This window comes from Octodon degus, unplaced genomic scaffold, assembly GCF_000260255.1.
Source record: "Octodon degus isolate 3935 unplaced genomic scaffold, OctDeg1.0 scaffold00230, whole genome shotgun sequence".
NCBI classification, from domain to species: domain Eukaryota; kingdom Metazoa; phylum Chordata; class Mammalia; order Rodentia; family Octodontidae; genus Octodon; species Octodon degus.
In genome coordinates this window covers 2331496-2358770 of record NW_004524806.1, presented here as the reverse complement: position 1 = coordinate 2358770, position 27275 = coordinate 2331496, and the positions used below count along the sequence as shown (strand labels likewise).

The 27275-nt window shown below is 44.7% G+C and overlaps 1 protein-coding gene across 6 annotated transcripts in view; it reads left to right on the top strand.

Annotated features, from left to right (window-relative positions):
• Osbp2 (oxysterol binding protein 2) overlaps positions 1 to 27275 on the top strand; it is a 252348-nt gene that overhangs the window by 174697 nt on the left and 50376 nt on the right. For 2 of the 6 annotated variants that reach the window (XM_012512560.2, XM_023705814.1), the window contains exon 1: positions 6900 to 7059. The exons of the other annotated variants lie outside the window; for them this stretch is intronic. In XM_012512560.2, coding sequence (XP_012368014.1) covers positions 6981 to 7059 — 79 coding nt within the window. In that variant the 5' untranslated portion in view covers positions 6900 to 6980. Of the gene's footprint in view, positions 1 to 6899; positions 7060 to 27275 lie in introns of those variants that run through there. 6 annotated transcript variants of the gene reach the window in all.

Genomic DNA, 27275 nt, shown 5'->3' with positions numbered 1-27275 from the left:
GCAGATTGTTTTCCTCTTCTTTGTTTGGACAAGGTTTCCCTTCTCTTGGAAAAGGGTTTCAAATAATAATTCAGTTGATTGAATCTAGCATGTTACGTTTTTATTATTGTGGAGGGGGAAAACTGTACAGAAAGGGAAAGATTATCTATATTTAGCTAGGTATGGTAGCACACAACTGTAATCCCAACACTCAGGAGAGGCAAGAGGATCAAGTCGAGTTTGAGGTCAGCCTGGGCTAAACAGTGAATGGAAGGCAAGCCTGAGCTACACAACATGACCCTGTCTCAAAACACACACACACACACACACACACACACACACACACACACAGAGTTGCCCATTCAAAACTTCTTATTTTTGTACATTCTTCCCATCTTCTCCCTCCACATGACTTTTATTTCCCATCTTTGACCTCCCATTAAACATGATACTTCATGTCCTGCCTTCTTAATCCCACTTTATAATTGTTATAATGATCATTTTAATGGCTGCATAATGTTCTACAAAATTACGTATGCTAATGTTTTGAATCATTTATCAACTGCTGAGCATTTGAGTTCCCCATTTGTGCTGTTACAGATGATTCAGTGAATATCTTTGTACTGCACAGCAAGAGTTTGGCTTCCCTTTATTTCCTGATGGAAAATTCCCGGGAGCCAGGTTATGGCATTAAGGGCAGCAGCAGCCCTTCCCCTCAATAAACTGTGATATTACTTTATGAAGTGAGAACACCAGTGCCACCGAGTGCATACCCAATTCCCGCCGGCATCAGGGGTTATTAGCCAAATACCATTTGACCGTTTTAGTATATTTGAAAGGGTACATCAAGGCAGCTAATTTGTGTTGCTTTAATAACCAGGAAAGAAAAGGGAACATCCTGTCGTGGATCTGCATTTTCACTTTCTTTTGTTGTTACTTAAGGAAAGAAGGAAGGAAGGAAAGAAGGAAGGAAGGAAGGAAAAGAAATAATTAAAAACTAAACAAATGGACAGTAATCCCCTTGGGAATTCCAGCTCCTTGACTATCATGAGGGCTTTGCTGGTGAAAGTCACATTTAGAGTCCACCAAGCAATAACTGAATGCTCAGTGCCCTGAGGCTGGGGAGAAGCCAAGCCTCCTTGGAGCTGCCTGGTTAGGTCTGACCCTCCACTGTGCAGAGTGCGCATTTGGAGACTTGGGTGCCATCTCTACACTCCCCAGGACAAAACGTCCAGGGCCTGCTTCAAGAGGCAGCTTCACCTCCTCTGTTGCCTGGAGCAGAGGGCACCTGTGGTCAGGATTCTGCCAAGACAGCATCCCTAGGTTCTCCATTTTTCAAACCAGTTTGAATGCCACTTTCTCCCTGATCCTATTTTTTTTTTTAACCTAAAATAACCAATGATTAAGTGAGGAAAAATGTTCCCTCGGAAGTTTATTTTAATTGCCTAGCAACCCATTATCTTAAATTGCTCTCAAATTAATTCTTTGGCTTCGGTGCAGGATCATTTATTAATGAGGATGGCAGTCAGCACCTATGCATGGCTATTCTTAGAACACTGCTGGTTTTAAGCGCTTCATTCTTAAGACGCCCCACGAGAAACACGCATGCGCACTGAACCCTTGGCAAACTTGTTTCCTCTGTGGGTTCCAGCCTTTCTTAAACATGATCCTAAGGCTTAGAAAGGGAGCTACTGATATCTAAGTCCCATAGCAGTTAAAGACTGTGGCCAACTCAGGCCAGCAATCCACCATCGGATCTTGCTCCATAGGACTCCCAAGCTGATCCTCCTTGCCTGTGTGCAGTTCCTTCAAGAGCTGGGCAGGGATGCAGCGGGAAGAGGGGGCTGTGAAGGTGGAGTGTACCAGAAGTGCAGTCTAGATGGTGGGCTAGGGGGCTTGGTAAGGCCTGAGGCTGGTGTGGTTTGATTGCTGGGCCTCATAGGCTCTTGATGAATGACTAAGCTGCTTCCATCAATCAGTTCATTGATCTCCTCTGTTATTCCCATGCTCAGTCATTCATGGTGCACTTACCACATACCAGGCCACAATAGTGAGAAGAAGGCACAATGTCCATCTTCAAGGCATTCACAGTCTTTTATGGTGTCCAGACAAGTAAATGGGATCCCCCAAGTATGGTGTACTGGGTTCTGCAAAAGAACCAGTCCAAAGCACTCCAGAAGCCAAGGTTTCAATTATTTTAACATCTAATATGTGTAGCTTTCACTGAGTTATGTTTTATGAGCTCTTTTTTTCCCCAGCTTTTTCTTTTTAAGCACAAGTTCTTATTTTTTGTGGAACTAGCACCTGTGTAACTCTAAATGCCTACATGATGTTCCATGAAGTTGATGAAATAACCATTCACCTACTGCTGAACTCTTAGGTTGCTTCTGGGTTTTTGCAACAAATACTGTTGGCTACAGCATGTTTTGCTCTTTTCTCCTTGTTTGCACATGGTCAATCCAATTCATCATACTGGGCTACAGGACAAGGACATGTTTGTGGTTCTTTCCATATCGTCATGTTGCCCCAGAGGCCTTACACTGGCTTCTGGGGTCTGATCTCTGCGCCTGAGGGAGCTGTTTCTGTTGCTTCCAGCACTGCAGTGGACAACAAATATGTGTGTGCCTTCCCGCACACACAGGCATCTGCATGCATTTCAGTTAAACAGCTATGTGCCCTGTTACTGAGCAAAGGAGAAAGCGTAGTGGAAATGGACTCCAATCAACTGTGTTCCGGTAGCAAACAGAAGTGGGGATGAGCAGGAGTGAGAGTGGGATGTGACAAGGAGAGAGGTAACTATAGACAGGAGAGGAAACCAAAGACTTGGAAGTGATCCTCTTGATTTGGGGTCAGATAGGACTGGAGAGGGAAAGATGTTGCTGCCTCCGGGGTTGCCTGCTAAGATATTTGGGCTGAGTAGACCTTGAAAGGGTCTTAGAGTTGGTACACTTCGTATTGGGAGGTTATGTTGGGGGTTTCTGGGGGACAGCATCTGGAGCAGTTCAAGACAGATTCAGGACATTTGCAGAGGAGGGCCAGAGGAGAGCTGGAGGTCAGCCCTGGCAGGCAGGGTGGGAGGGAAACACACAGGCTCAGAGCAGGGCAGAGCAGTTGGAATCACCTGAAAGTTCTTTCTTTGGCTTCCTCACACTTTGGTCAGCTAGGTTTTGCATGAGCAGAGTCTGGTGAATTTTTTTTCATGTGACTTACAGTGCAAAATAATGAGGTATAAAGGGAAAATGTGTGTGTGTACTTTAGTGGGTGTGTTAGTACTTTAGTGGATGTGTGTCTTAGACACTTTTTCTCATTGCTGAGGCAAAACACCCAACACTCAAACTTACAGGAGGAAAGGTTTATTTCAACTCAGTGTGTGTAGAGGTTTCAGTCTATAGTGGCTGGCTCCAAGGCAAGGTTACCACCTTGGCAGAGGGACACCACAGAGGAGAGACAGTACCTGGCAAGTAGAAGACAACAAAAGCATCCAAGCAGCAAGCAACAAGTGATACACAGCAGATTATTTCTGTCTCTTTATTTGTATCCAGGCTCCCTGCCCTTAGGTTGTGTAGCACTCGCACCTAGGATAGAACACCCTTAATTCCACCCAGAAATACACCAAATCAGTTCAGTAGTTACATACTCTTACTCCCAGCATTGCATACCCTAGATTATACCACCCCTGAAAATCCCCACCTATGACCACATGCAGATTTGTGTGAACATTTAGACATAAGCCATAACAGTGTGTTACTATGACAACATACCTGAGAGAATCAACTTAAGGGAGAGAAGATGTATTTGAGCTCATGGCTTCAGAGCTTTCACTGCATGGTCCTTTGGCCTTATCACTATGGGCCAAGACCAAGCCAAACATTATGGTGGACAGTGTGTGGTACAGCAGAGCTGCCCTCCCCAGGCATGGCAGCTGGGAAGCAGAGAAAGACAGTCAGGACCATGTGATGAAATATGCCCTTCAAAGCCATTCCCCCAGTAACCTACTTCTCCCAACTAAGGCCCTCTCCTAGAGATTTCACCACCTGCCAGTAGCACCATCACTTGGGACCATGCTTCTAACACAGTGGCTTTGGGGAACACATTTACGATCTATATCAAAACAGTGAACTATGTAACTTTCATGTTTTTTGTTATTTTGCTGACTTTCCTGGACTTGTTTTGTTTCCTCACTTCTCAAGTCCACAACCATAAGTCAAGGTGGCTCTAGGTGATGGGGGGATAGATAGTGGAGACAGGAGAGAGGCCCAGTGAGAACAGAGACCACTATCTGTGGAGACAGATGTGCAGTTTTGAGCTTCCTGCCCTCCATTTCCTCAGCTCTCAGGATGCAGAGGACAGCCCTGTGTTAAATAGACTCTTCCGGACTTTGCTTAAATATCTTGAGTATGATTTGTTGCTACACATACAAATCCTTAAAAGGTTGCCTGTGAGCTAGGTATTAGTACTGGCTGTCTGCAGCAGTCCCAGCCACTTGAGAGACTGAGGTAGCATGATCCCCTGAGTCTAGGAGTTCAAGACCAACTAAGGCAACAGAGTGAGACCTTCATCTCAAGAGAGAAAAGGAAGATGGAAAGATTGCCTCTGCTTTTCCGAACATTTCCCCATAGCATCTGAAACGCTACCTCAGCCAGCTTCCCCCTACATTTTTCTCATGAGGTCTGTGGTTGCTCGGGGACTGACCCCCATAGAGCAGGGTTCAGAATGTGACCTTTCAGAACAGGTGGGTTACTGGGCGAGACTCCACCTTAGCAAGGTTTAGTGTCCTCATCTGTAAAAGTTGGTACAGTAAGTCTCCAACTTACAAACATATGAGTTCCAAACTTCCACAGGTATGAACATACCTCACATTATTTTATGCTTCACATTATATATTGGTGTCAAAGATACATAAGACTCACTTTGTTGGGCTTACGAATGAATCTGACTTCAGAACATCACACCACAATGGAACGAACTCCCTTGTAAGTTGGGGACTTACTGTATTGGTAGAACTGAGAAAGTGCAGGTACAACACACAGTCCAGGGCTTGGTGTTTGGCCCTCACTCCATCTCTAGAACCATTTCCACGTTAGTTTTGCTTCCCATTTGGTAGCTAGAAAATCAAGTTCCAAAGCCTGGCAAGATAACACAGTGGACTGAAGAACCTGCTTAGGCAGGTGCAGCCACTGGGGTTCAATCCCTGTTGTGACATGCCAGCCCCAACCCCAGGGTGCTTGAGATGGTAACTGAGAATAGGAGTGGTGGTGTGTGCCTGTAATCCCAACACTTGGGAGGCTAAAAACAGGAGGATCACTGTGAGTCCAGTCTGTGTAATGAGACCCTGTAGACCCTATACTAAATACATTAAAAAAAAAAGAAAGAAAGAAAGAAAGAAAGAAAGAAAGAAAGAAAGAAAGAAAGAAAGAAAGAAAAGAAAAGAAAATCAAGGCCCGGCATGGTTAATGCCTCCCATCCCCTGGGCCAGTGATTCTCACATAAGTGCTAAGGACTAATTCTCTAAGTGGAAGAAGTAGTTGCTTCAAAGGCCTGAAGGGAATTATTGACCCAGAATCACCTGTTAGATATTAAAAATAGGAGCTTTGTTGTGATTTGAAATTTAAATTGGAGAAAGTGGCTGTTGTTTCAATTATGTTAGATAAACCCCTCTGGCTGTGTTCCTGTAGGGTTGTGTAGGGCAAGACTAGAGATGAAACAATGCAAAGCCCAGACCTGGGACACAGAGCCCATCATCCAGGGGGAAAGACAAGACATTCCCAGAGCAGAGTGGTGGGAGAGGGGGACACTGAGCCAAGGGTCTGCCAGGGCTTGGACTGCCTGGCTGTGACTTTGTGTTGAAGCCAGAATATCCTTGTGGCAGGAAAGAGAAAGAGAGCAGAGGAACTGGAGGGGTGAGGTCATGACGATTTGGACAGCCTGCTTGCGAGGTCTTGGAGACCCTGAGTGGTACAATTGAGCACATATTGAACATGTGGGCCAGGGCTGCTGTTCTAGCCTGGCGGGAGAGGGGAGAAGCAGGGAAGTTTGCTGGGAGGCTCTGTAAGAGTCCACAGGGGGTGGGAGGCAGCAGTGGGAGTGGTAATAACAGCGGATCCTGGTTTTACTGTACTGCTACAGCCTCAGAATGTGCTGGCTGAGCGCGTGCGGATCTGAGAAAGGAATCCAGGATGACTCCAAGGTTCTGGCAGCTGGGAAGATGGCGCTACTACTACTAGCTGTGGTGGAGGTGGGGAGAATCAGGGAAGTGTTCCGGAATAGATTCTAGGGGTACACAGAGAGCTTAGATTTGGGTAGTTGGGTTTGTGATGCCCAGCATACATCCCGTGGAGAAGTCCCGCGCACAACTGGACTGGGGACATGTATTCACAGAGATCTGGGCAGAGACACCAGTCCCTAGATACCTGCAGCCCATGGTAGCAGGTTCTAGGGAAACCCAGCTCCCAGGCGGCTGCAGGTGGCCCGACACTGGTGCCTCAGCCAGCGCAGCGAGGTTAGAAGATGATCAGGTCCCAGAGGTGACCTCAATTTCCTGGAATCACCGTCAAGCCCCGGGGTATCCCCATTGCCCACGTGCCCCATGCTCTCAAGGGCATCTTCCCCGGTGAAATACAGCAACGCCGAGTCTGCCGCTGCAGGGGGCGACACCTTCATTGGGGTTTTCGAGTTCTCACGTGACGCTGGGATGGGAAGCCCGCCCTACACTCAGCGTCCAGAGTGCCTGCGGGGTTGCGCGGGCTGCGTTCCCGGGGGAGGAGGCGGGGGAGGCAGCGCTGCCGGCCGGGTCGGGCTAGGCTCCTGCGGCGCCGACAGGGTTAACGGGCTCCTGTCCCGGGCGTTGGGCGGCAGTGGTGCATTGTGGTAGCGCAGCGCCAGGACCCGCGAGCGCCCGCCGCCTCCGCCGGGCGGCCCGCCGAGCTGTGCGCGCGTCCGTGTGAGCCCGGAGTCTGGCACCATGTAGCGCCCGACCGCTCGGAGGCCGCCCGGCCGCGGGGATGAAGGGACGCGGCTGCTGGGAGACGGCCTCCGTGCGCTCCTTCTGCAGCTCTGGCTGCCTGAATAAATTTAAGAAGGGTTAGTGCTGCTCGGCCTCCGCCTGGAGGAAGGCCCATTCCCCGCGCACGCACGCCGGGTGCCAGGCTTTGCTGCAGGATCAGTCCACGCGAGCCTCTGATGTCACTCCCTCGCGGCTTGGGGCGCGCAGGGAACCCCTGTCCCTGCACCCTGCCGGCGTGCGCTCTGCTCTAGCATAACCACCGCGCATTTTGCGAAAGGGGCTGCCTCTACAGACTTGGCTGTCCGTTTAACTCCTGAAAAAAGGAAAAGAAATACCATCCAGATCTTTCTGGAAAAAATGGTGAAGCGGCGGTCGTGTTGAGCTAGTCCACTTACCTTTTCTTCTGTAGTCTGGGGGAGGGTCCCCACATTCCCTAAGGCCCGCATGCTTTGAGGGGGGCGGGGGCACAGAATTGCTGCTTCAACTCCAAGGGCCTCGTGTGGAGCCATCGGTGGCTGTTGGCTTTGCGCATTGCATGATCCTTCTGAAAGGCCACCTGGGTGTGAGCAAGGGCCATCCCTGAGAATGCTCACCCTTCCCACGGTGATCTTCAGTGACTGTCCCAGGTGGTCAGGCAGGCAAGTCCTGGCGCCCTTCCTTAGCATTGCGGGAAAACAGCTGTCTTAAGTTGAAACCTTGCAAACTCGCCAGACTCTTGCCTGCTATTCCTGATGTTTGGAGATTTTGCCGTGAGTGAAATTTGTTGTGTTTATCTTGATGCGTGTTTCTGTTATAATTTGAATCTCTAAGGGAGATTAGATTCTTTAACTCCGTCAACCTAAAAAACACAGCGACAGTTAATTTCACTGAACCAGCATTTAGTAGAAACAGCTCCTTTTTAGAAATTAATTCTCTCTGATCTCTCTGGAGCCGGATTATTAACTTGGAGCGCTCACTGACCATGGTTCCAGAGACCTCTGAAATTGCAAACTCCAAGCTTCAGATCAAGAGTCGTGTTTAAGTATACATATTCTCCTCAAAAGAGGGTGCGGAGTCTGAGGGTATTCACCATTGTAAACGTTAGAAGTTTATTTCATTGGGAGCTGATGCTGTGGACTGTCTTAAGAATCTTTTAAATCCATTAAAGTGAATATTGTCCAAAGTATGTTTTCTGGTTTTAGAGAATTGCCCTTAATTTCTAGATTTTTATTAGTATCATTGTCAAACTAGTTATGTTCTTTATGCAAAGTTTAAACAATGATTTGCTATCAGTTTAGATGTATTTATTCAGAGTATGAATTGTGGAGTTTGTAAATAAAGAAAATACGCGTTAGTTAGGTGTTAAATTGTTTTTCTTCCATTGGCCCTCAGAGTGATTTTCTTTGTTGCCATTATCTGGAAGACTTGCCACTTTCTGGAGATTGGACCTAATGGCCACTTGCTTTTGGTTGCTTGTGGTAGGAGGCATGGGTGTGACCTGAGCAGCTGGTTCTGGGGACAGAACAATTTATAATTTTGATTTCCGGACCCCCCTATGCCAGCCTTCCGTCTTACCCCTCCTGTTGGTGTCACAATCTTTACCTTGGGTCTGCGGGTGAGGAGGCTCAGGTTGGTTGTTGTGGGCCTGATGCTTAGAACAGGACTTGGAGCACAGCTGGTTGCCCCAGAAGGAGGAGGTCCAGGGGCCAGTGTGTCAGCCAAGAGCAGCCAGGACTCAGCCTCGGTGTGGGAGGCTATAGAGGCCAATAAGATGGGGTCCCTCATATACTCTGTGCGTGAGAGCCTAGGAAGGCAGGAACGGTTTTCAAAAACAAGCTGAAAATCTCCCAGATTTTAGATGTTGACCTCGTGGGCTAAAGGGAAAGGAGGGAAGAAGGCTGAGCCCCAAGCTACAAAAGGCCTGGTTAGTCATTAGCACTGGAAAGTGGGAGTTTCCAGGCCTCTCCAATGTGTGGGCCTCATCCCCAGAACACAGTCCAGAAGAGACTGGTCTCTCTCATGTAACATTGAAGGATATTGATATGAAAGGTCAGTTTGATGCCTTCCCCATTTAGAATGGGCTCCGGTAAAATTGTGTCACACACCTATACCCACCTCTGTGTAGATTAAAAGGGAAACTTGTTTGCTATCTCCTCCCAGGGGCCAGGAACTGAGGTCATGGCAGTAACCATTTCAGTCACAGGACTGTTCCTGGCTTGTGAAGGCTCATTGGATAGACTGTTACTCTGGAGACCCCATAGTGTCTCCAGATCTGAGTTCTTACCCTGCCAGTATGTGTGCCTCTAGATGAGTCTGTAGTCTTCTATGACCTCCCCGCAAAGAAGGAAGGAGAGAAGTGACTTCAAAGGGGCATCAGGAGAAGGGCAGACCCTGCTCCTAGACCTGGGTGTAGGATAAAGAGCTCCAAGGAGCCTGTGGGCAGGACACTGCTCCTTGGTATGTTAGAATCACAGCCTGCCACTGCCTATCTTTCAGTGGGCTTCTTAACCTTTTTGGTCCTTGGTTTCCTCATATAAAATACAGCAGCATTAAAGTTACCTGTTGGCAATGTTGCTAGGAGGTTAGAATAAGGTATTATGTACTTCTATGTAATCTAATGATAGGTAATTTGTGTTTCTATTTCTGCTTCATACAGAGCCTCATGAGCCACAAAAGAAAATGCCCATTTGGAGGTATATAGGAGACCAGAGGAAGATTAAGACCCCCTTGGCCACCTCTGTGAGCATGGAGGAGAAAGGCATCATGTGATGAGGGCATGTTGCAGGTTCGAGGGAAAGTTAATACAGCTGAGATTAAGTTGTTTGCCTGAGCATATTTTAATAGATAATAGGAGGCAAGTGAATCTTGTGTTACTTCAATTGCTGGGGATATTAATCTCTGTGTCTTCCATTCATCCTTTTCGCCTTCAGGTCAGGAGAACAAAGTATATCTCTTCTTTTCTTTTCTCTTTTCTCTCTCTCTCTGTCTCTTTCTTTCTTTCTTTTATACTAGGCCGAGCTAGTGTCCTCCGCACTTGTTCTGGGTGGGCGCTGGGTTTCTTCCATATGTTTCTGCATTTGATTCTTTAGTGCAGATGTTATTAATTCAAGGATTTCTTTTCTCATTTCCAATCTGAGGTCTTCTATATCTTTCTGCAGCTGTTTTATTTCAGAAGCTGCTGATTCATTGCTTTCAGCTGTGTGATTTCCAATTTGTTCTGTGTTAGTGTCCTCTGTACTTGTTACAGGTGGGCTTGGGTTCTGAGGTTGCATTTTGTTCCTTCTCGTCATTTTGTGTAGCACTGTCTTCTGACCTTTGTTGTAGATCTTTGCTGTAGTTATAACCTTCGCACGTACTGAAGTTCAGCTCTACAAAGTTTGGACTTATACAGCTGCGTCTGGCTTGGGTCTGGCTGCTGTGCTCAATCCTTCCCGCTGCTGCCCGTAAGGGTGAACCTGTTGTGCCCCGGACCTGGGCTAGGACTGGGTCTGGGGGCTCCCGGAACTCAGCAGAAAATCCTCACTCAGCAGAAAATCCTCTCTTTCTTTTATACTAGGGATCAAACTCAGAACCTTGCACTTGTCAGGCAAGTGCTTAACACTGAGCTATCTCCTGGCCCCAAGGAGAACAAAGTAGCAGGACTAGTTCTCTACAAGTGGCACCTTGGGTAGGGAAAGCTGGGAGGAATGGGGCGGGGGCACAGGAGGAATGCCCTACAGTGGCACCTGGGAACAGGACCTGGGACACAGACTGGCCTCTGACAGGGATCTCTTCTAAGGTTTATTCAGCCCTTGGCACTGTTATCCAGTCACACCCACTAGGCCACTTTAGAGTATATGCCCACCACTGAAACCATGAGTTCTGCAGAAGGGCAAGTTTATTCACAAGGTAGCCACATGTGAAGAAGGAAGGACAGATCTCAAGCCCACTTCTCCAAGGATGACGCTTGGGGGTATTCACAAGCTGAGATGTGGGGAAAGGTGAAGTCTAGAGGGTTTGTTCCAGAACTAAGAGCAGATACATGTGTTAAGTCTGTAAGGTTTCGATGTTTTGCCCCTTTGCATTTGTGGTGTGTTTGTGTAGATTTATGTTAGACTAGTGCTTCATTTCTGGTTGGAATGTAAATTTCTGAAAGCGGAAAACAGGCACCCTGGTGTGGTGGACCCCAGCTGGAGCAAGGCCAGGTTGGCCCTGCGCAGGCCCTGCCAGGTACTGCTGAGCTTCTGTCTTTGGACTCCAGCTCTGATTGGTTGCACTTTGCACAGTGTCAAGAGTGGAGCTGAGTTGGGCAACTTACTAGGTGATGTGTCACTGAAGCAGGAAGAGATCAGAGTGATGGCAGCTGATGTAGGTCATTGGTGACAGGTGTCTTCACAAAGGCTCTGCCGCAAGTGTGCTGCAGCCTGCATTTGGTTATGATAGGAGTGCCAGGTATGTGGAGTGTGTGTGTGTGTGTGTGTGCGTGCGTGTGTGTGTGTGTATGTGTGTATGTTCTGAGAACCTGTTTTAATGAAGGATTTTTTGTTTTTGTTTTTGTTTTTGCATCTTTGAGGACTAGGACAGAAACAATTCTCAGAGAAGGCACCTTGTAGAATATCAGCTAAGAATTGATATAGGACATAAGGTCATTCAGAAAGTCCCAAGTGGGGTCTGGGGTAGCTTGTCAAAGTATTTGCTGTTGTGCTGTCTATACATGGCATGTGCTGGGAAGAAGAGCTAAGGCCTGAAGCAAGGGACCAGCTTTCTGCTCTAATCCCTGCTGAGTCTACCTAGAACGGCCTTTCAGTGCCCTGAGGTTAGCATTCACCACCTGACCTAGTGTGGTGCTCAACCACAGGGAGACAACTCCTCCCTGGCCTAGCTTCATTCTGCTCTGCTCACTTGGCCGAATGTTCCTACCACTTGCTCATATTTTAACCAGATTCAACTTTACGGGCCCAGTGCCCCTGCCTCCTGAAGCTGTCTCCCCAAGGCTGGATGTGACAAGCCCCTCTGAGCCTCCTCTAGGAGTCCTCCTGTAGTGGACCCAGATTGGTTCCCCCCTCCCCCAGATTGTTTTTGAATGCAAGTCTTGTACCTCTCCAAGGCTGGCCATTCTGCAGAATGGAGGCTGGGTTTCACCTGCTCTGTAATGTGCCTCTCATCCCTGTCCCTAACACTCAGTACTTTTGATGTCCCACAGCTGACCCACTACCTTCTTAGTGAGTAAGACCAAGGGCCACCTGAGGCCCAGTGTCAAGGAGCATCCTTGGCTGGTGTTTGGTCCTAGCAGGGTTTCTCAGCCTCCTGTTCAATGGGTTCACAGGGAACTCTCCTAGCTCAGAATTGGATCCATACACAGAGTCTTTTCTGCCCCTGCCCCTTCCTTTTGGGTCATAATGTGAGGAGCAGCTTTCCTGTAATTACTAGGAGAGCAGGGTAGGGGTGTCTATTAGGTAAACCCAGAGGGTCACGGAGTGCTTCCCAGAGGTGACACCCAACCGGATGGTGGAGAGTTGGTGAAGGTGGGCAGGTGGAGGATGGGATTGGGAAGTTACCTGAGAGGCTAGAGGGAGGTCTCAGGGCCTTGCGACAGGTGAGTAGCAGAAGAGGCCCTCACTGATGAGATAGGTCAGAAAGGACGTGTGGGCCAAGACTGGACTGGGTAGACTGTGACGTCATGCTTCATGAGGTGACAGATATTAATCCCCAGGAAGGGAGGAGTGATGAGGAGAGCACAGCTGTACCAGCTCTGGAAGAGCTGCATGGCATTTGAAAAGCAAGCTTCACTACAGCATTAGTTCTGTTCAAGTCTTCTCTGTGACCAGTGGCCATAACTGCGGTCATTGTGACTTCTGTCATAGATAGGTCACATGGCTGAGCCTCTGATTATATTTAGCATGAGGAAATGAGAATTCCATTTGACAAATCAACATATAATTGAGATAATAATATGTATGAAAGCCCTGGCCCCTTCTTGGCACATGGTAGCTGCTTATCATGATGATTCTCTGGGTCCCTCCTAGTGGACAGACATGTTATTTCACAAGCAGAGCTGTGGGGCTGCAGTGTTTTGCTGATATCTTTTGCACAATTTTAAGAGGCCAGCCTGCCAAGATAACTGAGAGACTACATGTTGATATAACTGCAGACTTTGGAGCCTGAGGAGCCCCAGGGGTGATGTGGCAGAGGCCACCACTGCTTTCCCACCTGGGAAAGGAAGCTACTGTAGACCTTGAAAGCAGATGTGTGTGGGAGTACGAGAGCCTTGACATTGGTGAGGGGGTGTAATCCATGGCAGTAGGATGACCACTGGCCATATCACTGTGTAGATGAAGGAGCTGAAGCTCCAGGTAGAGAGGTAGCTTCCTTAAGGCCCACAAGCAAAGGTGGATCGGCGCCTGCACACCCAGCTCTTCTCACAGGTTGGGTGAGTGGGGAGTCAAGGCTGAAAGAGGCCAGCAGGGAGCTATAGACTCTCAAGGGCCCTGGCCTGGGTGGAGGTTGCAGGGATGGGGCTGGGAACTCACTTTCTGAGGCGGAACCTCAGAAGTTGAGGAAATAGGATGTGGTGATATGCAGAAGAGGGATTCTTGGTTGTTTAACAGAAGCTAAGTGCCAGAGAAATATTTCAAAGCTGACATTTTTGTGGCAGAGTGAAGAGCAGTAAGTGAAGAGAGAAAAGAAATTTTTCTTTGCTCTTTGTCAGAAAATCTGGCCAATAGCTTCCTTCAGTTGTTTTGTCCCAGAACTGTGTGGACCATACAGACAGGTGACAGATGTCCACCTGAGGAGTTCAGGGTCCCAGGGCCCAGCCTGCCCAATTCCCCACCAGCCTTCTTCTGTCCTCTGTACTGGAACCTCCCTTAGGAAGGAACAGAGATCCAGGTATTACCCTTGTAGCCATACTCAGAGCCTCGGAGACGTGGGGCATTCTGGGTTGAAAGGATTGGAGAATATTCAGAGCAGGAGGCACCAGGAGCTGAGGAAAGGCTGCTGCCTGTGGACCTGGAGGTATGGGAACCCAGGGTGGTGGGCCCTCTGTGGACAGCTAAGGGGTGGGATGTGTGGTCCAGTGAGGGAAGCCGTACCTGTGTGAATATGTCACCATGCCAGGGCTGGACAATGACAAGTAGGGACAATGGAGAGCTCTCGTCAGGAGAAAGCAACTGGTAGCATAGGGTAACAAAGCTATGCCAGGCATCATGATGCCCCTCTCCAACCTTCTGTTGCCGTAAGCGGCATCAGCAGCAGAACGCGCCGTAGGGAGCTGGTTCATTTATCTTCACAGGTTGGTGCAAGGTCACTTTGAGCCCACTTAGATTGCTCAAAACCTTTACTTCCATTCATCCTAAAATTGTTGTAATGTACAGATTCATCAGAACAATATTTGCTTCAGTTTGCTGGATGTGTGCAATAATAAAAAGCTACATGGCTGGGGAGATAGCTCAGTAGAATAAGCACTTGCCTGGCAAGCACAAGGTCCTGAGTTCAATCCCTAGTACCACACACACACAAAAAAAAATGCAATGTTGTGATTGGCACCCCCCTGGGGCTGTGCAGTGTACAAGCCGTTCAGCCATATGCAACAACATCCCTGGTAATATAAACATTTTTCAGGAACTGTGTTTGGCCCTGAGTATAAAACAGTGACTTCCTGTGGACCTGGAGGTGTGGGAACCCAGCATAGTAGGCCCTCTGTGACTCCCAGGGGACCCAGCACAGGCCACAGTTAGAGCAGGCCTCAGAGGGCCTAGGAAGACTGAGCGGAGAGTCTTCAAGGAAGCTGGTGCAGTGGGCAAAGGGGCTTCTGTGTCACCATAGAGAGGGGCAGCGCAGCATGGAGGTCAAGCCAAGGGGCCTGGCCTATGGAATGGAGGGTCTGCTCTGTCTGATGGATGTCTGCCTTTGTCCTGACCGAGGACCATCCTGCAGGGCAGAGCACTACCCGCTGCAGACATGATTCACTCCCTGATGCCTAGCTTTCCTGTAAAAGCACCAGTCAGCTCAGACTAACAGCAGCACTGGATCAGATTGGTGAGCAAGATGAATAAAGATGAAGTTATGGGCTTCCGGCTGCCAGAGACAAATTGCCTTTTACGTTCTGTTTCCCTCTGACGTGTGTGTCGAGTAATGACTCTTGACGTACATCTTCAGAAATAGCAGCTGCTTACACTGGGGCAGGTTGAGGCAAAAGGAGGCCACAGACTTGTGGATCAGAACCCCACGTGGACAGTGTCCTCAGGCTGCCCCTGCATCTGCCTGGCATGCCCAGGTGGATAGGTGGAGCCTGGCTAGATGTCAGCAGGAGTTGACAGCCGGTTAGGCCACTGGTACATTTCTCTACTGGAGTAAATTCACAGAGGAAATGGCACAATTTGTGTGAAATGGGGCCCTTGGAGCATGAGCCTTAGCTCCTTAGCCATTTGGCAACTTCTCCACCTGGAACCCCGTAAGCCCACCCTCCTCACCCTCTCATCACACATGCTTTGTTCCTGGCCAGACTCTGTGGTTCAGCTATACATTTGTCTCAGTTACTTTTTTTTTTTTTTTAATAACTGAAACAAAATACCTGACACCCAAAGTTAAAGGAGGAAAGGTTTATTTTGGCTCAAGGTTTGCAGGTTGTTGGTCCATAATCAGCTGGCTCCAAGACAGAGTGGCATGGCAGAGGGGCAGTTCATGGCAGGCAGGATAGCAAAAGCAACAAGCAGCAAGTCCAAGTGATGTATGAAAAGCCTCTTTCTGTCCATTATATGTTACCCAGGCTACCCACCCTTAGGGAGATAGCACGCACACCCGTAATACTAGCACCCTTAATCCCAGCTTTGCACCATAAATCAATCCCAGTGTCCCACACTCTAGATCCAGCCACCTCTGAAAAACCCTATCTATAACTGCATGGGGCTTTGGGGTTACTTCTAGACACATGCCATGACAGCATTTGTTACTTTTAGGGGACATTTACTGTTACAACAATTGCAGATGTTGAAGATGTTACTGAGGCACAGTGACACATCCTTGCAATCCCAGCATTTTGGACTGGGGAGATGGCTCAGTGGAATAAGCACTTGGCCTGGCAAGTGCAAGGACCTGAGTTCAATCCCCAGTTCCAGAAAAAGAAAATCCCAGCATTTTAGGGGGCTGAGGTGGAGGGATCCCAAGTTTGAGTCTTGCCTGGTCAACTTAGCAAGACCCTATCTCAAAAAATAAAAGCACTAGCGACATATCTCAGGGCAAAGTCCCTAGGTTCAGTCCCCAGTACCACACACAAACACATATGTACATGTATGTGTTTACATACTCCCACCAAAAAAAATAAAAATACGGAAGATGTTTCCATAACTCCATTGGCCTCATGTCACTGTTGTTAAATCCCTGGTTTGGGTCAGTATTTTTCCTTCATGTGAATATCCTTTTTATACCAGTGTGACATAAAAACAATTTTTCTATGGCTGCCATGAACACTGATGACAGGCTTAGCACCCATTGAATGGCTGTGGAGTGCCTTTTCCTTTGCTTAACATTTAAGTTCTTCCCAAATTGTCACTACAGCCAAACTGCTACCCGAGCAGCTTTTGGAATGTAAAATTTTTCATCTGTGTTCCCTCTGAGGCACATTCTCAAGAGTGTGGTCTCAGAGTCAAAGGGTGTGAACAAATGCTTTCCTCAGTGTCCTCCACAAAAGCATTCAGGTTCATGATGTTTGCGTAGGGTGTAGAAACAGTTTTTTTAAAACTCCTTGCATGCGATTGCAAGTGTTCTGAGAGAATATTCTTTGGTCTGGCATAAAATTGTGCCTTGTTAGTATTTTAGCTTGTATTTGACCAAAAGGCTGAGTTAGGCTGGGGCTGCAGCTTAATGGTGAAGCCCTTGCCTGGTGCACGCCACACCCTGGATTTTCTCCCCAGCACTGAAACAAAAGCAAAACCAGAAAACAACAGCAAAAGGCAGAGTTGTTTCCACTAATTCAGTTATCCGTGGTGGCCCTCCTGACTTGCCCTCTGCATTCCTCCTGACCTTTGGTGGGCCCAAAGGTAAGCATTAGAAAAAGAGTTAGTCTAGGAAGAATGTATACAATGTGTTAATTATTGAAACTGTCCTACCAGTTTGGTTTGAAACTGTCTCATTGCTATTTGTTTCTCAATAAAATTATGGAAAAAATAAAATAAAATAATTTTTTTAAAAAAGAGTTAGTTTGTGTCATGGGTGGCTGGAATCCAACCCAAACAAAACTCTTTGGGACCCTGGTACCAATCCACTATCCTGGATTCAGTTAGATTCACAAAAGTGATCCCTGGAACTCTCATTCCTAGTGTGACCTGCTGCATAATTTGTGGGACCCCATGCAAAAGGAAAATACAGAGCACCTTGCCAAGGTTCTGAAGCATTGCAAGCCAGAACAGCATTAACGCAAACCCAGGGGGACCCTCTGGGGGTGGGCCTTGCTTGACAGCTCAGGTCTCACCCCCGTGCCCAGTCTAGCATTGTGGAGTCCTCTGGCTGCAAGCAGCTTGCTTGACTGCTGAATCTGCTCTTTGGCTTTCTCGGAGGCCACTCCAGGCACAGAGGTTCCAGTCCAGACATAGGTTCTGCTGTCCTGATCCACCTGGAAGGTCAGCACCACGAGGGAATCCCTTGACCTATGCTGGCTAGCACCCTATCAGGTCTCCTCATCCCCATAACATTTATGTGCTCACTTCAACTCCCCCTGCCCCCCTTCCAGCTCTCAGTGGCGTCATTCTACCCTTCTGCTCATCTTTGTCTCCTTTTGCCTAGCAGAACAGATGCCCAGGAAGCATCTTGCTATTCTGAGGCACTGTGCACCTCTTTTGATGGGGGCTTTCACTCATGCTCTGCTCACTTCTCTTCTACCCCTGTTCACCCCTTGATTCCCCCTGAACCTGTCTTCATCCTCTTCCTGCCAGCCAGGGTTGAGAGGAGCTTGCTGCTTATATTGTAAGGAACTGGTAATTAATCCAATCGGCTGCTGGTAACTTCTATTAACAGAGAGCTAGATGCTTGGACTGTCACTTAATCAGCAGTGCTAAGCCTTCTCCCTGATCACAGCTGCCGGCTTTCTCTATGGGAGGCAATAACTACATAGGAGCTCATGAAGCATTGCCATCAGGTGGATTTCCATAGAAGGAAGGGGCACTGGGCAGTGTCATTCTGCAGGGGTCCTCAGACTCACTGTTCAGCCAGCTTTAGCAGCGGCAGCATTTCCAGAATGTCTTCCATGAATTATATAGAGTGGGGAACCTTCTTATATAGCCTGTGGCTTGACTTAGCTATTACTCTCATGGGGAATGCAGCCTCCCAAGTCATATTTTGTTCCTCCACATTTTTCAGAGTTTAAATCAGGAAGGTGTTGTGCAAATTTTCATACTGCATTGGGAGGGGATCTATTACTCACATAAAAGAAAATCATGTAGCCAGAAAAATCCCAGACTACAGTCTGACAGGATCTTAGAGATGATTTACTCAACCCCTATGGAACAGACAAGAAAAGACCTGGAAACACCTAGTTGTGAAGCTGAGAATGCACAGACCCATATCCTACTGCTAGAGATAGAGACATGACATCATCCTGAATCATTGCCATTTGGCTAAAATAATTCTTGGCATTTCTCCCCTCATTACCAGAATAATTCATGCTCATTGTAGAAAATTGAGTTGAAAAGATGCCTTTGAAGAAAATGAAAAGTACCTGTAATTCTTGTGCAGAGACCACCACAAACTATACAGACTCCTATGCATGTAGAACCTGTGCCATACACTATGTGGGACCAATCTTTACTGATCCCTTAAACTCTGTCACCTCGAGCCCCAGCTGGTTTTGTGGCTCCCTTTCCCTTCATTTTGCAGATATGGAACAGAATTTGCCCAGTCAGCCATAGAAAATGGACTCAGACTCTGCTGCTAGCCTTACTATATACACACAATTGCATTTAATGACTTTTTAGACCACTGAGGATTTAAAATGTCTCATTATTGAATGGGCATATCTGTCTACAGCCATACCATCCTGAACATGCTCTCTCTCATCTGAATGGGCATATCTTTGCTTTCTTTTCTTAAAATTAATTTTATTGGTATGCCTTTGATATACATAGTGATTACATTCCTCATAGGGAATTTGTACCTGTACATAATATATCTTGATTCTTTTTACCCCATTCCCCTCCCCTCCATTCAACTCTTCTCCTCATTTATAAAAACTTTGTTCTGTTTTCTCCATTTCATTTTCTCCTTTTCTCTTCTTTCCCTTCCCTTTCCCTCTCTGTTCCCCTTCCCATTTGAACATTTCCTTCGCATTGCCCAATGGGGCCAAAAAAATTTTTTTTAATTTATGTTATGCAGGTCTGTGATTTCTTAATCATGTGCTAGTATGTCTTGTGTTTAGCCTGAGCCACACAGGTATTGTTATGGTAATTGGAAAGTATATTTTCTATAGTAAAGCAGTCATTCCATATCAGTGTTTTTATTCCCTGATACTATATTATGAAAAATGTCTGAGAAAAATTGAAAGAATTATGTAGTTAATGCTTATATAACCATCACCTATAGTCTACCATTAATATTTTATTTGTTCTATTGTCTATTTATTGTTCTATTCATCCAACTACCCATCAGTCCACCTTTTATTATTTAATTAATTAATTTTGTAGTGCTGGGGATCAAACACAGAACCTCATTCATTCTGAGACAAACACTCTGTGCTATTTCTCTAGCCCCATTTTATTTTTTAAAACATTTTTCAAAGTAAATTGCAGATATCAGTACATTTTACCATACCCCCCTCAAAAACAATTCAGTGTGTCAGCCAGAGTTTAATATGTGTTTACTTCTTTTAAATATTTGTATCATGGATAATTCTATGTGCATTATTATTGGAGAGCTCATTTGGAGGTTCTGCCAGGGCAACAGAGTTACCCTTGGCCCAGGAAATAGTCCTCTGTCAGGGTGGTTGTCCTCTTCTCCTGAGTCCACAGCTTCAAGAGGAAGGTACATGGGTCAGTGAGGGTGGAACCAACCAGATCAGCCACATAAACCCTGGTGATCAATGGGATGACAGATGTCACAGCCAGATCACCCTCACATCCTGCATGATTATTTGAGTTCTGATGAGAGTACAGAGGTTACAGCTTGATGGTCCAGACCCTGTCAAGATAAAGGACTTCTCTGTCATCCCTGAGTTTTCTCATGCCCCTTGCCAGACAGTACCCATCCCCTCCTGATATTACTGCTGTTCTGATTTGTTTCATTCTTTTTTTGTGTTTTCCAAAAATTTATGTAAATGAAAGCATGTAATAGATACTCTTTTTATGAATATATGTTGGGAATACACTGGGGATTGAACACAGAGCCTTCATTCTGAACTACCTCTCTAATTTTTTTCTTTTCTCTTTATTCTCCTTTTGATGGCCACCTAGTAAATTTTGGGGCTATTCCAAATAAAGGTGTTTGGAAGGTTGTTATGAGCCCTTTTTTAGTACTTGCTTTTACTTCTCTTGCATAAATAAGAGTAGAATTATCGTGTTAAAGGACAGATTTTCTTTTCTTTTAAAAGGAACTGTCACACAGTGCTTATATCATCTTTTATCATTTTATACTCTCACTAGTGCTGTAGGGGCGTTCAGGGTGCTCCATGTCCACATCAACAATTGATGTTGTCAGGTTTTTTTTATTTTTAATTTTAGTCATTCTTATACATGTGTAACTGGTTTCTTTTTTTACAGTGAAATTTATTAGTTATTATTTTGCATAGCTGAGAAACTGGGATTTGATTGTAATTTTATTAAACCCTAATATAGGATAATCTTTTTGAGCTTCACACATGTTTGGGGCTTAGATGTTGGCAAGTTGTACAAAGAGCATGCACTTTAATAAGCAGAATTTATATAAGAAATATGATAGGTCTGGCGAGATAGCTCAGTAGACTAAGCGCCTGCTTAGACAAGCACAGGGTGGGGTTCAATCCCCAGCACCACATGCTGCACAGGCCCCGCCCCCCAGACGGGCTGAGCTGGCCACTGAGACTAGGCGTGGTGGCGCATGCCTGTAATCCCAGCGCTGGGGAGATTGAAAACAGGAGGATCCCTATGCGTCTGAGCTGTGTAGTGAGACCCTGTACCAAATACAGATCACTACAAGTCCAAGCTGCGTGGTGAGATCCTGTACCAAACACGTTAAATAAAAGAAATATGGGAGGGTGCTGTATGTAGAAACATGGGTGTCAACACCATTGGTTTTGGAGAACACATAGACAAGACAAAGAATATGTGAATTTAATAAATATTATGTGCAGAGCACATGTAATAAACAACTATGAACCCAACCCCCCATTCAAAGATTAGATAAATCAGTGATGGTGAACCTTTTAGAGCTTTCAGTGGTACAACCAGTTGTAGCATATACCACATAACCATGTGTCTGTTCCCTACCACATCTAACTTTCTTCCTGCCAGTAATAGCTACCTTAAAATTTGAGTTTATTTGCATAATTACTTTTTAAAATGTGTCATCGCTAGGATGAGTTTGTTAGGATGGACACACACACATATATCTTGCCTTTTCTCTTAACATTATATTTCTAAGACTTTTGTATGTTATTTGGTATATCAGTTGTCCATTTCCACTGCTTCTAATATTCTTTTGTAGGGCTGTATCACAATCTACCCTTCTTTTTCTATGGAAGGGCATAAGATATGTTTTTCTTGTTCAGAAATATTGAATTTTGATGATGTGCACATTATTGTACACATCTCCGTATGTGCACACATATACTTAAGAGGGAAATGCCAATCACGAGATGTACAAATGTTGATAGGTGTTTTGTTTTGTTGCAGTCCTGGGGATTGAACTCAGGGCCTTTGCACTGAACTACATCTCCAGCCCTTTTTACTTCTTAAGATAGGACTTCACTGAGTCGCCCAACCTGGACTCAGACTTATGATACTCCTGCACCAGCCTCTGAGAATGCTAAATGTGGGCCACTATGCCCAACCAAATGTTGAGTTTTGAAAGACAACAACACATTGTTTTTTGATGTGATTGTACCAACTTACCCTCTCATTGCAGAGGGTAAATTCATTTTATCACTCTCTCCAACCTGTGTTGTGGCATATAGCCTTTCAAGTCTGTTGGCTCTACAGTGCTATGTCTACATAACATTATCTTGCATTTCCTATATAGCAAGATAGTATGAACAGTTTTTTTGGGGGGGGGATTACTGGTGATACATGCTAAGGGATAACTGATTTTTTTTTTTTGTAGGAGAAATGTGCTTTTCTATCAGGTAGTTTTTCTTTTTCTTATGAATTTATAGAAGCTCTTTTAAATGATCTTGTTACCTACCATCAATTATATGTGCTATAAGTATCTTATCCAAACTTTTTGCATTTTTATAATATATAGTGTCTTGATTAATCTAATCATCTGTATTGTTAATACTCAAATACCATTTACCTCAAAGTGTACAATTTAGTTTTTTAGTGTATTCTTAAGATTGTGCCGTTATTACCACAAGCTAACCACAGAACATTTTTCTGTCTTCTACAAAACCATATACCAAGCAGCCATCAATACCTACTCCTCCTCCCTTTACTAACCACCCACTCACCCTTAGAAACTACTGGTGTACTTCTTGTCTGTAAAGTTTTGCCTATTTTGGACATTTCATATGAGTGGAATAATACAGTATGTGGCTTTTTCCATTTGACTTGTTTCATTACCATGATATTTTCAAGGTTCATCCATGTCATAGCATGTGTTATTACTTTATTCCTTGGTGGTGTTATATAATACATTGTATGGAAAACCGCAATTCATTTCTCTATTCATCAGCCTATGGACATTGCAGTATTTGTATTTTAGGCTATTATAAATTATAATGCTGCTGTGGACATTGATGTGCAAGTTTTTGTGTGGACATATTTTTCATTTCTCTTGGGTATGTACCTAGCAGTGGGATTGTTAGTTCATATGGTTCATATTGCTGACTTCTGTGGTTTTACTACTTGAGGAACTACTGAAGTATTTTCACAGTGACTAAACTATTTTATGTTATTCTAAGCTATGTATTAGGGTTCCAGTTCCTTCATGTCCTTGCCAATACATACTTCCTGTTTATTTAATTATAGTCATCTGAGTAAATGTAAAGTGGTATTTTATTGTAGCATTTCATTTCCCTAATGAATAATAACATTGAGCATCTTTTTATTACTTATTGGACATTTATCTTTTTAAAATACCTCTATTCCAACTCTTTGCCCATTTTTCTTTTCATTTTTTGTGGGGAGATACCAAGAATAAGTCTCATGACCTTGCACTTGCCATACAGGTTCTCATGCCACTAAGCTATGTCCCTAGCCCCTCTTTGCTTATTTTTAATTGGAGCTGTTGCCTTTTTCTTATATGAGTTCTTTATATATTCTATCTTTTAAAAAGATTTTTTATGGGGCCTGGTTTAGCCTACCCTGAGGACAGGGCTGGCATGGCATGTGGTGCCAGGGATCAAACCTCAGTCCCCTGCACCTGCCTAAGCTTACCTAAGCAGGCACTTTAGACCACTGAGCTATCTCACCAGCCCCCTCTTTATATATTCTAAAGAAAACTTTCCAGGTTCCTTACCAGATACATGATCTTCAAATGTTTTCTCCCCTTCTGTGGGTTATTTTTTCACTTTTTTTGTGTCATTTACAACATGATTTTTTTTTTTTTTTTGTACTTTAGGGAAGGGTCTACAGGGTGTTCAGGGTCTCACTGCTAGATTGGATTTGTAGTGATCTGCCTGTTTACAGCTTCCCAAGAACTGGGATTACAAGCATGTGCCACCACATTCAGTCTCAATTGCCGTCTCAGGGTGCCCCAGGGAGGTGGGGGGGGGCAGCATGGCAGGCCTGGGGATCAAACCCCTGGACCCTGGACCCTGCGCCTGCTTGCAAGTGCTTTAATCTGCCGAGCTATTTGGCTGGCCCTTTGTGAAAATAAATTTTATGGTATTCACCTTACCTTTTTTCTTTTGTCACCTGTGTTTTTCTATGATTATCTAAGCAACTATTGATAATCTAACCCAACCTCATAGAGATTTACTTCTGTATTTTGGATTGCTTTGTTTTGTTTGAGATAGGATCTTGCTATGTAGTTCAGGTGGTCTGAAACTCACTATGTATCCTAGGCTGACCTTGAATTTGCAGCAGTCTTCCTCCTGAGTACTGAGATTATAGGCCTGGGCCACCACACCTGGGCATTACTTCTACATTTCTTTGTGAGAATTTTATAGTTTTAGTTTTAAATATTTGATTCATTTTCAGTTAGCTTTTGTATAGAATGTATAGTAGGGAGGGGTCCAACTTTATTCTTTTGCATGCTGTCCCAGCACCATTTGTTAAAAAGACTTTTCCCATTTAATTTTTTTCTCACTCTTTTTTTTTTCTCTCTTTTTTTTTTCCTCTTCTCACCCTTGCTGAAAATCAGTTGACTGTAGATGTGTTTGTTTCTGGATCCCCACTTCTTCCCACTGATGCGCATGTCAATCCTTAAACCATTACCATCTTATCAACATATACTCTTAATTTCAATGTAGTTGAATCTCTAAATCTTTAGCCCTTCAGTTTCATGCTGAAGTCCTTAATGCACTTGATCTCTTTATAAAGTATGTAAGAGATGTAGTTTGGTTCATTTTCTCCCATGTGATTGACCAATTGTGTCAGCACTATTTTTGAGCAAGTCCTCTTTCTCCCTCCTGATGTGCTCAACTACGGCTGGCAGTTATCAAGAGCTCCACATATGCTTGAGCCTGTTTGGGCCACTCTCTGATTTCATGGGTCAGTTCTTACTGGCTATTTAAACTATTAAACTATTTAAACTCTTTAAATAGTTTATAATATATTGAATAACTTCTAGGTCAAATACCCCTGCTTAAGAAGGAGCTGTTAAATTTAGCAGCAAACTGAGAACAGAGAGGTCATATTCAAGATCATACTGCTAATGTCCAGCACAGCCAGACTATTTGAACCTGGATAACTGACTTACAGGTTATACTCTTAACCTTAAGCACATACAAACCTAGCCCTGGTTTTGCTCCTTCCAGTGAGGAGGTACGCCATGCTATCCAGCAGTGTTTGGTGCTGTTTTAGATACAGCTCATAGCTTCTGCTCTATGAAAAGTAGAAATTGCTGCAAGAGAACAATGTCTTTCATTTTTCTTAGCGCTCAACTCAGAAGGAACAGAATACCTTCCACTTCAAACTGCATGTCCTAGAATCTGGGTCACCCTGCAGTTCCCTGAGTGTGTGTGGCTCTGAGCCCTGCCCTCATTTGCCAGCTGCGGCTAAGACTGGGATGTGATTGTAGGGAGGGTCAGGTTAGAAGCAAAGCCCCGGATGTAAAAAGCAATGCAATCAACAGGAGTCAGGACATACTGCCAGTCACTGGGGCTAAATTGGTGTCAATGTTGTCCTGGTTCCTTCTTCTGTAGGCCTCCTATTTTACCTCTCGCATAAGCAAGCCCTCTTTAGAATAACTTGAGCTGAGTTTTCACTGCTCATCTGTGCTTTGTGAAAAGACATCATCGTTATTTTTAGGAAGTACTTTCTATGTTTTAAACACTGTGTTTGTGCTCTTTTTGTACATGAAATTTAATTTCTTTTCAGCCCTTCTGGCAGATATTTTTACTATTTTGATTTTACAGAGGAGAGACACAGCAAGATTAAGTCATATAGGTAAAGATACCAGGCTGGAGAGGTGAAGTGAGGCATAGCCTACATTCTGAGCATCCCAAACTTGTCAGCAGCCCTCCAGTGGCACCGTGTTTTTTTTTATTTAGAAGGTCCCAGAAGAAGCTTCATGCAAATCCAGTGCACTTTGTTGTGCTATGAAGACCCTGCAAGAGTAATCGTGCCTCTCTTCTAACTTGTGTTTCACTGTTTGGGGGCCCTGAGAATGTAATACTGTAAATTCTTTGATAAGAACCAGGTTTGACTCACCTCTATGGCATAATTGGAGAATATAGGACAATATGAAGATATAAAAATGCCTAAACTCACAAACATTTTGATGTACTTTCTTATATTTCTTTTGCTTACCTTATTCCATTGGCTGGCTGGCTCCTCCAGTACAAGGTTAAATAGATACGACAAGAGCAGAAATCCTTGTCATATTTCCAGTCTTAGAGGGAAAACATTCGCTCTTTCACCATTAAGTGTGATTGATTTTTAGTATGATGTTAACTGTAAAGTATTTTTTACATGTTCCTCATTAAGTTGAAGAATTTTCCTTTTATTGCTTGTTTGTAGATAAATTTTTATGATACATGGATGATGAATTTTGCCAAATGCTTTTCCTGTACTTGTTTGTTTTGAGACAGGGTCTCACTATGTGATTTTGGCTAGGCTTAAATTCACTGTGAAACCCAGGCTGGCCTTGAACTCTCAGTGATCCTCCTTCCTCAGCTTCCTGAGTGCTGGGATTACACGTATGTGCCACCATGCCCAGATTGTTAAAATTATTAAGTGAATTTTTTTTTTTCAGTCTGTTAATATGGTAGACTACATTGATTTCTATTTTTGGCCGTACCTTCAAAGTGTCTCCTAATTCATTAGGGCCTACAGTGGGGTTTGTATATTTGCATTTCCGACAAGTTCCATGGTGCAGGTCCAGGGATTACACTTGGAGAACCACTTCACTGAAGATATCAAAGACAGACAGTGTGCAGGGAGGTAAATACAGTTTGCAAGTGACTTGGGTCTAGACTTAGCTCTGACCTTTACCAGGCATGTACCTATTACATGTCCTTTCCAAATTTATTTCTTACTTGTAAAATGGGATGGATAATAAAATGAAGGCTAAGAGAGTTAACATGTAGGAGCTGGGGAGATAGCTCAGTTGAATAAGTGCATACCTGGCAAGCATAAGGGCCTGAGTTCAATCCCTGGCTCCGGAAGAAAAAAAAAAAAAGCTTTTTGAGTGTTAACATGTATAAATAACTCAGAGAATGACTGTCTCACATGAAGTAAATACTTAATAAATCTCACCTGTTTGTTCCTCACTATGTAGTGGGTGGGAAATTTTAATGATATAATGAATGTAAAGTCCATGGCATCCAAAGAATGTTCAATATATACTAATTTCTTTGTTTTATTTTTAGCAGCTTTGTTTAGATATAATCCATATGCCATATAATTCAATTTTTTAGAATATCTTGAACCATATTTATAGGGCTATGCAGATATTCCCTCAACTTGAAACTATTTTTTTTTATGAGCAGAATATATTTATTGGGCTGGTGAGATGGCTCAGTGGTCTAAAGCACCTACTTAGAACAAGCTTA